This window comes from Sorex araneus, chromosome 3 (genome assembly GCF_027595985.1).
Source record: "Sorex araneus isolate mSorAra2 chromosome 3, mSorAra2.pri, whole genome shotgun sequence".
Lineage (NCBI taxonomy): Eukaryota > Metazoa > Chordata > Mammalia > Eulipotyphla > Soricidae > Sorex > Sorex araneus.
In genome coordinates, this window is record NC_073304.1 from 28425829 (window position 1) to 28439616 (window position 13788).

General features: G+C 50.3%; 1 protein-coding gene across 11 annotated transcripts in view; it reads right to left on the reverse strand.

Moving 5' to 3' along the window:
- Positions 1-13788, reverse strand: part of RGS6 (regulator of G protein signaling 6) — a 561022-nt gene that overhangs the window by 44287 nt on the left and 502947 nt on the right. For all 11 annotated transcript variants that reach the window (XR_008629102.1, XM_055129995.1, XM_055129998.1 and 8 more), the window contains exons 14-15: positions 10863-10988; positions 1489-1675 (exon numbers count right to left, since the gene is read on the reverse strand). Coding sequence is in view for 10 of the 11 variants with exons in the window: in XM_055129995.1 (XP_054985970.1) it covers positions 1489-1675; positions 10863-10988 (313 nt within the window). In the remaining variant the exon portion in view is untranslated. The remainder of the gene's footprint in view (positions 1-1488; positions 1676-10862; positions 10989-13788) is intronic.

Genomic DNA, 13788 nt, shown 5'->3' on the forward strand with positions numbered 1-13788 from the left:
CTCCATCTCCCACAGAGAGTATCTATGACCCATGGAGCTTCTTCATCATCAATGGAGGGTCCCCATGACTCATCACTCATTGAGCTTCTCCATCACTTATGGAGAGTCTTTATCACCCAAGAGATTCCCTCACCTATGAAGAGTCTATCACCCAGGAGATATTCCCTCACCCATGGTGAGTCTCTTTCACCCAGGAGACTCCCCCTCTCCCAGGAAAGCCTCCCTAACTCATGGAGCTTCTTCATCACCTCCCTCACCAGGCTATGTCCTTACGTCCTAGGAAGTTTAACACACTCAGATATAGCAATAAGACAAATTTTCTCAAGACCCAACTGTTTTTTTTTTTAACATTGCAAAGGGTGTAAGAGACTTGTGATTTCATGAAGCAAAGAACCCTATAAACCACATCTACCCCATATAGAAATTCAGTGGAGTTCAGGTGTGGGGTGGGGAAATGTAGTTGTATGGTGTTGAGGTGAGTGGATCGTCCATTCTGAAGCTCTGAGCAAGAGGCAAATCTAAAATGACAAGAAACTCTGTGTCCTTGCGCCATTGTGTCGCTGCCTCTGTGCTTCCCTCATGAGATCATGATGTCACAGAGGACTTGCTCTCCAATATTTTGTTGGAGATAACTGGGTGCAAGATAAGAAGATGGTTCAAGAGACAGGACAAGACTTTTAGCCCTGTCACCGAGTCAAGAATGTTGAAAGAAAATGACAGGCGAGGAGAGGAAGTAAGAGAATGGCCTGATGCCTCTTATGAGACATGGCACAGCTGGCTGTTGAGGGTGGCTTTGTGCTTCTAACCTTTTTGCTATTTCACGAGCATCTGTACCTTCCCTGCACAACATGGGATTGAGGTCCCCATTGCAGTGTTCCGTAAACCCTAAAACTCACCTGGGAGGTCTCTCCCATGGTTTCAAGTTCCCATTTCCTTGTCTTTCTGCTCCACTAGGCTGAACCCCCCTGAGGCTCTGGCTGTTCTTAGTGGGCCCTCACAGTTGGGCAGGAACTGGAAGATCAAGGGACGCTCACAACAGTCATCTATTGTTGGGGAAGCACGCAGGGGTGTGTGTGGAGGGCATGGGCGTCACAGTGATAGACTAACACAGATTGGGCTCAGCTCACAACACCCACTTTGCATGTTGCTGATGCTGTGTTACAATTTCCAGAAACTTCTATTAACTTTTTATTTTTTTTTAACAAGACTTCAAATTTTACAAAGTATATTGGGGTTCTCCTAGTCAAGAGAGCACATATAACTGTGAAATTTAAATTTCTCTCTAATGACATAACTCATCTAGGAAAATTACTCTTCCTGGAGTTTCAGTGTGCACTGACTTGGGATGCTCTCCACTGAGGACCAGGTGGGGAATCAAGCCCGGCATGCTCACAACTTACCATATCTGACACACGTGGGAAAGGGTGAGGTGGGGGAACTGGGCAGAGGCACACATTGCAATAGAACCATTCCGGTAGATAAGCCAACCTGGGCATCTTCGAACGTGTATCTCCCTCCATCTTTGACGTTTTGACTGGTTATCTCATAGCTGTGAGAATCTAGGTTGATTGCGCTTGGGGCCCCTGGGGCCAGAAACTCTTGCCAGATTTCTTCCACCCTTTTGGCCACATCTTGTAGGGGCTGTTTCTTGAGATCTTGGACAGCCAACCAGAACCTAAAGTGGAACATAAAGAGTCAGTTCCAGGCAGCTCAGTCCATACCTGGGCTCTGCTGGATGTGTTCCCAGAACTTACATCCCATGACACTCAGGCTTATTACACAGGTCCCAGGGATGGCTCAAAATGTGGAGTGCTCGTGAACTGAAAAACAGCACATGGCAGAAGACCACTGTGCTTCTGGTTGCCAAAAAGGGACCTCTCTCTCCCTCTGTATCAAGGTTTCTCACCACAGCCATTCCAGGCTAGAAAGTTCTTGGTTGTGGGACTTGCCTTCTACACTGCAGCCTGCCCAGAAGCAATATGGCTCCTACCCAGGACATCACTTAGCCCCCCAGCCCCAAGGGGTGACAAACCTTGGGTTTCTAGACCTCACTCAGTGTTCTCTGATTGAGAACCCTGCTTCTGCTGTTCTATGTAAATGCCAGGCCAAAGACCATGTGAGTCCCTTTGTCATACCCAGTTGTGATCCACTGGAGACATTCAAAGGAAGGAGAGATCACAGAACAGACACAATCTTGGAATCATTAAGAATATTTCATCTGGGGGCTGGAGCAATAGCACAGCGAGTAGGGCATTTGCCTTGCACGCGACCGACCTGGGTTCGATTCTCAGCATCCCACATGGTCCCCTGAGCACTGCCAGGAGTAATTCCTGAGTGCAAAGCCAGGATTAATCCCTGTGCATCACCTGGTATGACCCAAAAAGAAAAAAAAAATTGACCTGGAAGGACCCCACCATTCATGAAAGACCCCACCATTCATGTCATACACTGTGTGTGTGTGTGTGTGGTGTTGGTGACTAAACTCACCAACTGTTTATGCTTATGCTACAGATGAAAACACTAAGCTGATCCTAACACCCAGGTCCCACATGGGGTTTTGCCTACAGAAGGGGCTTGGAGAATGGCTACGGGTTTGGAGATGCTCCTCTGAAGCAAAGTGAAGGGCCGTGTCTGGGGAGCCTCTGGGGAAAAGGGTACAGGGAGCACTGAAGGGAAGACCTGATCGCTTCCTTGCCCCCCCCCCCCCCATAAGGGCACGACTCTGGGAATGAGAGGGATGCATGGCTGTCTGCCAAGCACAGCAGCAAGCAGAGGCCAAGCTTGGACCCCAAATCACTGCATCTTTCAGATGTGCCACAGGCAGCTCTGGGGAGGGTTTCTGTAGGCCCCAGGGCTGGACGGCACCCTTCAGGCTCTGTGAACAAGGCAGAGGATGAGAAGTGAGGACAGACCCCTGGCTGCATGGCTCCCGGCCATGGGAATTTTAAGTAGTTAACAAAAGGACAGGGAAAAGAGAAACGGAACCACGACATGGTGGAAAGTGCATTCAATCTGTCATCAAATTTCACCCAAAGTAAGATGGACTTTTTTTTTTTTTAATTTAAAGGTTAAGCATGTTTTTTCCCTTGCTGTTCAGAATAATGTCTCTAGAGCCAAGTGCATGGCCCCAAGGCGCCACCTAGTGGTCAATAGAGCTAATGCAGTTTCATTTCTGCAAGAAGTGTGTGTGTGTATATTTGTGTGTGTGTGTGTGTGTGTGTGTGTGTGTGAGAGAGAGAGAGAGAGAGAGAGAGAGAGAGAGAGAGAGAGAGAGAGAGAGAGAGAGAGAGAGAGTTTCTGTAGTGTGTGAATGTATGAGTGTGCTTGTGGGTGGAGGTGAGTCTGTGAGAGAGAGTGTGCACATGTTCCACCCTTTATTTTGTAAATAAAGGGGATTTTGTAAAAACAAAACAAAACAAACAACCCAACCCTTTTAGTGTCCTTAATTGTCCTGAAGAGCAAGGTGCAAAGAAAGGGCTTCAATCGCCGGGAAGATTGGAGGTTCAATCCTGTCCTTGTCTGGGCAATGCCACATCCAGTGATTCTGTCTTTTTAAATGTCTCTTTCCTCACTTGCAAAATGTGGACAAGGTGGGAAAAGGATCTAACCCGGACCTGGAAATCCTCCCATGCAGCCTTTGCGCCGAAACGCTTTCAGGGAGGAGGCCACGGGGTGGCCTTGGGGTCTAGGAGAGGCCTGGGTAGGGTTGGTGCCAGCAGCCTTCCAGCCCTGCTCTCTCCTTGCTGCCCAGGCCTTTGTTTCCTGTCTTCCATCCAGCTCTTCAGGGACAGGAAGGGGAGAGAAGAGTCAAGCATGGCCTGGGAGGGAGAGCTGGAAAGGACCCCTCAATCCTCAGCTACATCTTGGCGGGGGGGGCTTCCCACCTCCCAGGCCCCTTCCCTGGCTCCCCAGCACCCCTGCAACAGGACATGAAGATAAGGGAAGGAGGGTGGCATCAGGTGTTTTTTTTCTGGGGACAATGTGCCAGCTGGGGATTAGGAAGAGCAACTGGGCAGAAGGAAGGAAGGAAGGAAGGAAGGAAGGAAGGAAGGAAGGAAGGAAGGAAGGAAGGAAGGAAGGAAGGAAGGAAGGAAGGGAGAAAGAAAAGAAAGAGAGAGAAGGAAGGACAGAAGGGAGGGAGGGAGGGAGAAGGAAGGAAGGAAGGAAGGAAGGAAGGAAGGAAGGAAGGAAGGAAGGAAGGAAAGAAGGAAGGAAGGAGGGAGGGAGGGAGGGAGGGAGGGAAGGAAGGAAGGAAGGAAAGAAGGAAGGAAGGAGGGAGGGAGGGAGGGAAGGAAGGAAGGAAGGAAAGAAGGAAGGAAGGAGGGAGGGAGGGAGGGAGGGAGGGAGGGAGGGAGGAAGGGAGGGAAGGGAGGGAGGAAGGGAGGGAGGAAGGAAAGATGGATGGAGGGAGGAAGGGAGGGGGAAGGGAGGGAGGAAGGGAGGAAGGAAGGATGGATGGAGGGAGGAAGGGAGGGAGAGAGGGAGGGAGGAAGGGAGGGAGGGAGGGAGGGAGGGAGGAAGGAAGGAAGGGAGGAGAGAGGGAGGGAGGAAGAAAGGAAGGAAGGAGGGAGGGAGTAAAAGAGAAGGGAGAAAAGGGAAAAAGGAGGAAGGGGTCTGGATGAAAAAGGAAAAGATAAGGAAAAAAGAATGAATGGAAAATTGCCGGGGGTGGGGGGGAAGGCACGGGCCTCCCTGAGGGAGGCGCTTCTGGGCTAAGCCCCGGGCTAGAAGCAACTCCTCTGAGCCAGGGTCCTTCCCTGCGATTTCTCTCACAGGTGGAACATGGGGGGGATGTCCTGTTCCCTCAGTCACAGCCTTGCAGGCGGCTCCGTGCCCCTGTTCCGGTCCGCTGCAGGCAGGAGTGGCAGGACCCTGGAGAGGGGGGTGGGCAGCCTGGGGGCCCCGAAGCCCCGGAGTCCCTGGGCAGAGTGATCTGGGCCCCAGGTTAGTGAAGGGCCCACACTGCTGCCTGCACGGAAGGGCTGGAGCTGTGGGGAATGGAAATTTCAGAATCAAATCTAATAAACTTTGACATAAAAAATTAAATGGTTCCCTTTGTCAGGGAAAACCATGAGAGGGGAAAAATAAAGCCAACCCACAAGAGCGGGGGCTGGCGGAGGGGGGCGGTGGGGCTGGAGACCCAGGCAGCAGTTTCCTCTGCACACACACACTCACTCACACACGCGCACACACACACACACACGCGCACACACGCACATACATGCATGCACACATGCACATGCATGTGCACGCATGCTCGGCGCCCTCCTGGCCTTCTGTCTGCCTTGAAGCTGACCTGCTTATCCCGCTCCTCAGGTGACAGCAAAAGCGCTGTCACCACAGCCTCCTGACACCCACACGTGTTTACCGTCACTGGCTTTGAAAACCCTTTGTGTGGATTTGAAATTCAAAACAGGCTTTGGTGTGTGTTTGCCATCTGCGATAGCGCAGGCCCGAGCGGGGAGCTCAGCTCGCAGCCCCGGCGGCCCCGCTGGCCGGCGTGTCCCTCTCCCTGGGGAGCCACACAGGCTGCCCTCCACAGGGCTGGCTCTGGAGAGGGGCGGTCCACGGAGGTGCCCACCGTGTGCCAGCCACTTTTGCTCTTATCAGGACTCCGCAGAGGGTGCCCTTGGGCCTCACCGCGCTGTCCCATCTGAGCCTCCCGGCTGGCAGTGGAGGGGCTGTGGCGAGAGGCAGCCTGGTGTGGGGACAGACTGGAGCCCTTCCCCCCTCCCGCCAGCCCAGGTCCTGCCTTGGCCAGAGCCATCAGAGCTGCAGGGAGGGGCTGCGGGCAGGCAGGAGGCCTGAGTCTGTGCTCAGACAGGCGGGCAGAGGGGAGCCGGGGCGCTGGGCTCAGACACCCAAGCATCTGTAGACAGAACACAGGGTGGGGAGGCCTCCCGCTCCCCCGGGCCTTCATGGTGACAGGGAATGGCACTTTCTCTCCAACGCTGATGGAGGTGACCCTGTAGCCTGGGGGTCCTTTCTGCATCCTGCCAGTTCCTTGCCTCCCCATCTCTGGAGCAGGTAGTGTGCTCCTGGGTTAGACCCCGTCAGAGTTTCTTTAGCTCCTGGAGAAAGAGCAGATGCCGGGCAGCAGGTGGGGAGTCTGTGCCCTCTGCTGGCCGTCGGGGACGCAGCCAGGGCTGTTCTGCCCCTGGCCCTGGCTCACCTGGGGCCCACCAGGGCCTTCACTCTCAGTTCGGTTCCAGGAGCTGCAGCTGACAGGCTGCAGCGGATCCTGGGGGTGCGGACGCGAGCCCCCTCTCCACCCAGTAAGCCCGCCCGAGCCTGGGGGAGGGGGCACCGTGAGAGCTGGGCCGTCTCCATGCCAAGCTGGCTGTCCCCTGCGCTCTCTTTAATTGCTTCTCCCTTCAGCTGATGCGGTGTGGGATGAGGATAATCAATCTGCAGGTTAGGAGAACAACCACGTTCTCTCAGGAGACGTTACAGCTCATAAAAAATGTACAGGGACGCTCCTGGCTGTGGGTTCTGATGTTTAACTCATGCTCTGCCATGTCGTGTGCAAGGCAGGGGTGGCGTGGGGTGGGGTGAGGTGGGGTGGGGGGGCGCAGGGAAGACAAAGATCTGTATAAGGGAGAGAGGGAGGGAGCCCAGGAGGCCAGACAGCCAGGAAAAGGGAGCAAGAGGTCACAGAACTCACTAGAACGCTCAGGTCTAAATGGAGGAGGAGCGGTGGGCATTCCTGCCCCCACCCCACACTGCAAACAGTTGTCTTGGAGGCCTGCCCAGGCCGTCGGCTGAGTGTGAGAGCACAGACGAGGCTGCCCACCCTCAGACGTCACAGGAACCCCGAAATACAATAGGCAAATGACACTCAGCTCACACTGTAGCATCAGAGGCAGCTTTCCTTGAAGGATTCGGGAGGATGCTTTGGTGTTGTGAGCGGGATCCGTGTTATCCCTTTGAGGCCCCTTGGTTCCACGATCCAAAGCTCTGGATGGACTCAACCACCTCCACCACCTGGCTCCTGCCCGGCAAAGCTTCTCCAGGAGCCGTGTCAGCCACAGAGCTGGGTGACCCTTCCTGGGTGCCACACACGGCCCACGGGAAGCAGTGACGTCAGCTGGGTCTCTTTTCTCTGCTACCTTCCCAGGTGTGGGGGTTCCTGAAAAATGCTGGGGAGAGGGGCCAGCCCCAGTGTGAGCTATGATACTGATGGGCAGGCGCCATTAGTTGCCACCCAGGTGGAGGGGGTCTCCCCAGGTGACGTGGGCGCCCTGGACAAGGGCTACGACGTGTTCATGCCAAGCAGGGCTGAGCTAATGAACCAGAGGGAGAAGTCCAATGGGCAAGGTGAGGGTTGGGAGATGGCCTCGTGGCTCAGGCGCCTGCCCTATAAAGGTGAGGCCTTGAGTTCAAACTCCAGTGCCTCCCACATGCACCAAACATGCACGCAGAGCTCTCTGTGACGCTCAACTCTGTGTTCTCTGACCCTGTCACTGCTCAGGATTTCCCGCGACTCTTCAGATAGGTGTGTGTGTGTGTGTGAGCACTGCAGCTAGAGGGAGCGGTGCTCAGTGAGCACTTCAACCAGAGCACCACAGAAGCTTCTGACCCCACTGAGCACCGAATTCAGCAAATGAATGAACACAATGACCAACTGTGTGCAACTCTCAGTCCACCACAGAGGGGAGGAAAGAAGGGAAGGGAAGGACACAGGAAGAAACCACCAGACATTCCTAAAGTCTGATTTAAAACCCGAACACTGGCCCCCACCCTGACCCCATATACCTAAGAGTGCTGAGCATTGAAAGGTAGAATTGGGACATTTGAGAGGATTTTCAGCACTCTTGGGCTACACTCTCTGTGCCCAACTCCTCTCTTCTTGATATTCTCTCTCTGTCTCTCTGTCTCTCTCTGTCTCTCTCTCTGTCTCTCTCTCTCTCTCTCCAGTTGGTGGGAATCCTTTTTAAGTCTGGATGCAGGTACTCACTCTGGGTGTTGATTAGTTCCTGCACACACACACACACACACACACACACACACACACGCACACACACATGCACACATACACTTACACACATATATGACATACTTTTATCCAAGACGCAGCAGAGCCCTCTGGCACAGGAGGGAGCTGGCGATGGCACAAGGGGCAGGGGTAGGCTGAGGTATTGAACTCCACCAGGCACACTCCCTCATGTCCCCTGGCCTTCACAGTCAGCGCTGCTTGGTTCTTGAGCCGGGTTAGCATCCAGTAGTTTTGGCTTCCCCAAGCTGAGCTGTGGGTGCAAACACTCCCGGGCCCCTCCCAGGGACCAGGACCTGGAGCCATTCTCCAAAGACTGTCCTGGTGCAAGTGGCAGTTTCATTAGGTCATTCTGACTCAGCAATGAAGAGAGCCTTGGTCACTCTCCCTCCCAGGATCCCGCAGTGGAGAAGGATGAGGGGAGATGGGAGAGACTCCTGGGAGACACAGATGCTGGGACCTGGGCAGAGAGAAAAGATGACCAGGTGCCTCCCGCTGACCTCAGATTGGGGCTACTTCCCAAGCAGGACGCATCTCCCAGCTTGGGAGGCTGATTGGAGCATCACCCCAAGGAAGAGTTTTAGAATTCAAACCTTCTCTTACAAACATTTGATTGGGAATTGAAGCAAAACTCTGAGATGTGAGAGGAGTTCAGAATAACGTCTCAGAGGAAGGGGAGGGAGAGTGCCAAAGCTTATCTGGTTGATGCAAGACAGGTGACTGCCTTGCAAGGCAGGGATCCAGGTAGAGAAGGAGCATTCACATGCCCCCTCCAGGCGGGGGGTGAGGGACTTTAGGGTGTGGGAGAGGCCTGGACCACCCTGGCTCAGATGGCTCCTGTGCAGAGCGCTCTCACGTCCCTTCTTCAAAGTCCAGCTTATGACTCTCTGGCTCCGGCTTTCATTCCTTCCTTCCTTTTAAAAACCCTTTGAAAATGGTTCTGAGAGTTGATACTCGTTGATATTCATTTAATGATTGAACAGTTTCTGGTGTTTTTTTCCGTAAGAACCTGCAAGGTCATGGCAGGCAAAGACCCTGACTCTCAACTTTCTCGCTTCCCTCAGCAGCCTTTTGCGGGAATTAGCCCAGCAGAGGTGAGCACTAAATACCACCTGACTGTTGTTTGAGTCACATGGCCCCTATCTCCAAATAAATAAAACAAAGCTTGAATGCTAACATTGGAGTGGGCAGTCTTTTGTCCACAGTCTATTCTCTGCTGGTTTAAAATTAAATGGATTTCCTCTTCTTTTTCTTCTTCTCTGTTTTTTTTTTCTTTTTTTTGCTTTTTGGGTCACACCCGGCGATGCACAGGGGTCACTCCTGGCTCATGCACTCAGGAATCACCCCTGACAGTGCTCAGGGGACCGACCATATGGGATGCTGGGATTCGAACCTGGGTCAGCCACGTGCAAGGCAAACGCCCTACCCGCTGTGCTATCACTCCAGCGTTTTTTTTTTTTAAAAGCCACATCTCCAGTGTTCAGAGCTTACTGGTTTACTTCTGACTCTATGCTCAGAGATTATTCCTGGTGGGCTCGGGAGACCATACGGGACACTGGCAATTGAACCTGGGTTACCCGCATACAAGGCAAACACCCTACCGGCTGTACTATCAGTTTGACCCCTAAAGTTAAATATTTTTGAAAAGGCCAGGGAGTTCACTCTCGGAGCTGGAGCGCACGCTTTGCATGCTGGAATCCTGGGTTGGATCCCTAGCCCTACTAGTCCCCTGAGCATTGCCGGGAGTGGCCCTCGAGCAAAGAGCATCCCATCAAACTCACCCACACTCTCTCTCTTTGGGAGGAAAAGGTCACTGAAAAACAGGAATTAACCTGGTTTGTAAAGAATTTGCTATCAAGAAGATGAAATACCGATCCTCTTCACTGCACCCACTGAAAAGTCAATAGTTTGCTAAAATCGCAAATCACTCAGGGGCAGAGATAAATCATTTCTTCCCAGAAGTTTGTGTTTCTGTAAGGAACACAGTGAGTGCTTTCCACAGAGCAATGCCACTGCACCCCACCTCCCATTTTCTTCCTCTCACATGGACTCTGGTTTAGGAAAAGAGAATGTTAACATGGTAACACATTTCCTACTGTCTTTTTTTTTCCATTTTGGGTCACACCCGGAGATGCACAGTGGTTACTCCTTGCTCTACTCTCAGGAATTACTCCTGGCGGTGCTCAGGGGACCATATGGGATGCTGGGAATCGAACCCGGGTTGGCCGCGTGCAAGGCAAACGCCCTACCTGCTGAGCTATCACTCCAGTCCCCCATTTCCCACTGTCTTGATTAGTCATAGAACTATAAAGAAAACCGAAGTTCTCATAGGCACCTTGTGAGCAAAGTAATTGCTCTATGGAGGTGAAGGAATTACCTATAACAGAAATGTCTCCCGTTATTGGAAGATACTTGCTTGGGAATTTCAAAATTTGAAATTTGAAAGTTTTGAAATGCATCCACTGACCCCCTTTCTTCTGTTTGGCTCATCAAGTGTTCAGGACCATAGATTGGAAAGTTTGGAAGAGAGGGCCTGGAACTGCCTTTTATTCTGAAGCTCCAACTGTCCACATAGTTAGTAGATGATCTCATCAAATCCACGTGCCCATTTACTTACTATTGAAAACATGTTTTCATAACCGGGGCTAATGTCATCTCGACCTTCAGGAACCGTAGGGGTTGGTAGGTGATAACGTGGCAACAACAAGGCTGCATATAAAAGCTGTCCTTGCTTTGGACAAGCCAGCTAGGCTGGGATGTGAATTAGAACCATGACGCTTTATAGAGGAAAGCAGACAGCAGGAGAGATGGATCATGCAAATTTCTTCATACCCACTCTGGTCTGCGTGTAAACCTTAGAGAGAATTACCTGAGGTTTTCAGAACTGAATTCAGACTCCAGGAATCGCAGAAACTGGTCCCGCCCCACCTGGTCCTTCAACATTTCATCGAAAGAGAAACCCCATCTCTTCACTCGCTGCTGGCTGGGCTCTTTGCTTTTTATGGGGAGTGGGGGGGTGGAGAGAGGGCAAAAAAAAAAAAAAGAAGTTTAAAACACGATCAATACTGAGCAAAAGCTACATTGTGATCATCTAAACACAAATCTATTATTTTGTGCTACTGTGGAGCAATGGGAGAGTCTTATATTTAAGTCACAGATTCCATGAAACCTGAACAAAAGCTAAAGCTAAACACATGTGTTTGTATATTAACAGTAAACAGAAAAAAAACAACCCCAAACGAAAAACCTCATTCCAGAAGTTATGTGGAAGGGGCACCATTAAGGTGAGAGATGCCTGCCAAATGGCTGGTGAGCACTCTTTAGAGGAAATATTGTCACCTCTCCAGTTACCCCCAGGGCCATTCTCATCAGTTACAGGCACCACTCTTGACTCCATCATTTTTCTTTTTAAAAATAACTACTTTGGCAATTCATCTTTTCCTCAAAGACACTGCCCCTTTTCCCTTTAACCCACAGGGGAGAAACAAAGCCACAGGAGGTACCGTGGATCAGAAATGCATCACCACATGGTCGCCACCTGGGCCCCTGACAGACCTCTCTTTACCTGTTTAGAATGGAATATTGCCTTCCTTTGTTAGCTTAGCAGTCATCCAGATTTTGTTATTGTTCTAGGTATTATTGTGAGCATTTCACATCTTTTAACTTACAGGTTTTCACAATTACTGTGAAAAGTGTCCTATTGGGGGCTGGAGTGATAGCATAGCAGGTAGGGCGTTTGCCTTGCACGCGGCAGACCCCGGTTCAATTCCCAGCATCCCATATGGTCCCCCAAGCACTGGCAGAAGTAATTCCTGAGTGCATGAGCCAGGAGCAATCCCTGTAAATCACTGGGTGTGACCCAAAAAGAAAAAGAAAAGTGGACTACTATTGTCCCCATTTTTTTGTATAAACAATTGTAGGTCTAAGGGTCATTGCCCAGGGACACCTGAGGGTATGATGGAGCCAAGATTCAAATTCAGACAGCTTGGCTCTGGAATATAGCTCTGAATTCACTTGTCTCACATTCAAAGAATGCTCTCCTGAGCAAAGCAAGGTGGATGAAATTTTTCTTTAGATGTTGAGAGACAAAAACATTTTTTTTTAATTTCTGTCTGACCATTTTCACATTGTTTTTTTTTTTTCTCTTATTCCTTCAAGCAGCCATGAGGTTTGAGTACACCCATCACATTGCATTCATGGTGTGTCTCTGGAATGGAATCTCAGGTCCCATTTCAGCCGGGTGGACACAGAGTACCCAGCTTTACACTCTAAGTGACTAAGGCATGTGTTGCTCTCTGAGAAGCACTGGCCTAACAAATTATTTTCTGTGTTTTTAAAAATCAACACAGGCTTCTTATTTTCTCTAATATACACTCAACAAAGGAAATCGTGTTTCCTCCTATTGTGGAGCTGGCATAGGCGCAATACTCATTTTAGAAAATTATGCTTAGTAAAAGAGAGATGAGAGCTTGTGTATTGAAAGGTTTGGGGAACACAAATTGCTCAGACCAGTGCAGTCCTACAGAGCTTTCTGCAACAATAGAAATATTCTGCCTACTTGGTGCTTTCCAATATGGTAACCACCTGTGGCCTTTGAGCACTTGCCATGAGCCGAGTGTAACGAGGAACCACGCTTTAAAGATTGCACTTAATTTTAAATAATTAAAGTTTAAATTTAAGTGTCCACAGCTGACTAGCAACTATATATTAGAAATCATGGCTCCAAATCCAGCCCTTCTATTTCTGTACTAATATATGTTATCATTAGTCGTAGTAGGATCTTCTCGTGTTGAGATTGTGTGTCTGGGATTTACAGAGACTCTTGTGCTCAACTCTGAATCTGCAGGTTTAGCCCAGTCAGGTGAAGGTGGTTGACCTAGACCTCCAGATTAAACAATAGAGTTCCATGAAAGATCCCTTCCAAAGAAGAAAGCAGAATGTTTTTTATATGAGACAAGATAGATTCTCTCAAACTCTGATCAGAGATCCAAACAGGGGGAAAATATGCTATTCATGGACAAATCTCTGGGGCTAAGGCTAGAAATAAATATTAATCTTCACTGAGGTACAGGATTCCACCCTTTCTTGCCAGGGTCATGCTGTACCCGGAAGGACTTGACCATCTGCTCCTGACCAGCTAAGAATGCAGAGTTCCACAAGGATAGTTTGGGTGGCATCTATGTGTCAAACAAATATTATGGACAGAGACCCAGGTGTGGATGTCAATCACAGTGGTTATCTCATAAACACCGCCCTCCTCCCGCCATGTGTCATCATTTTTCTGGGACCCAGTGAGTCCACATGCACATTAATTCCACCTGGTTCATTGGTGGTATCAAGGGCAGAAGGACCATTTTTCAGGTGGCCTAAAAAGCTTAGGGTGTTATGTTAGATGTAGAATCAGACCTAGAACAGAGGTTAAGGCATCCAGATGTCTGCAAGGCCATCCTAAATAGGAACTAATGGTGTACCCACAACTTGGGTGGTCTGACTGTATAGAAATGTATTCTCTGCAAATTATGGCATTTAGGAGTACTAAATCAAAGTTCTGGTTGGGTTGTGCTCTCTGAGGCTCTAGGGGAGATTCCTTGTTCTTTATCTTCCCTCTGTGACCAGCAGTTCCTAGCTGCCAGCTATCATCACTCTGCCTCCAACTGTCACTCCATGTGCCTGTGTCTTCACCTGGTGACCAGTCTGCATGCCTCTGTTTTCTCTTATTATAAAGAACATCAGGCATATTGGATTGAGTACCCACCCCACTCCAATATGACTATCTTAATAAATTATATTTACAA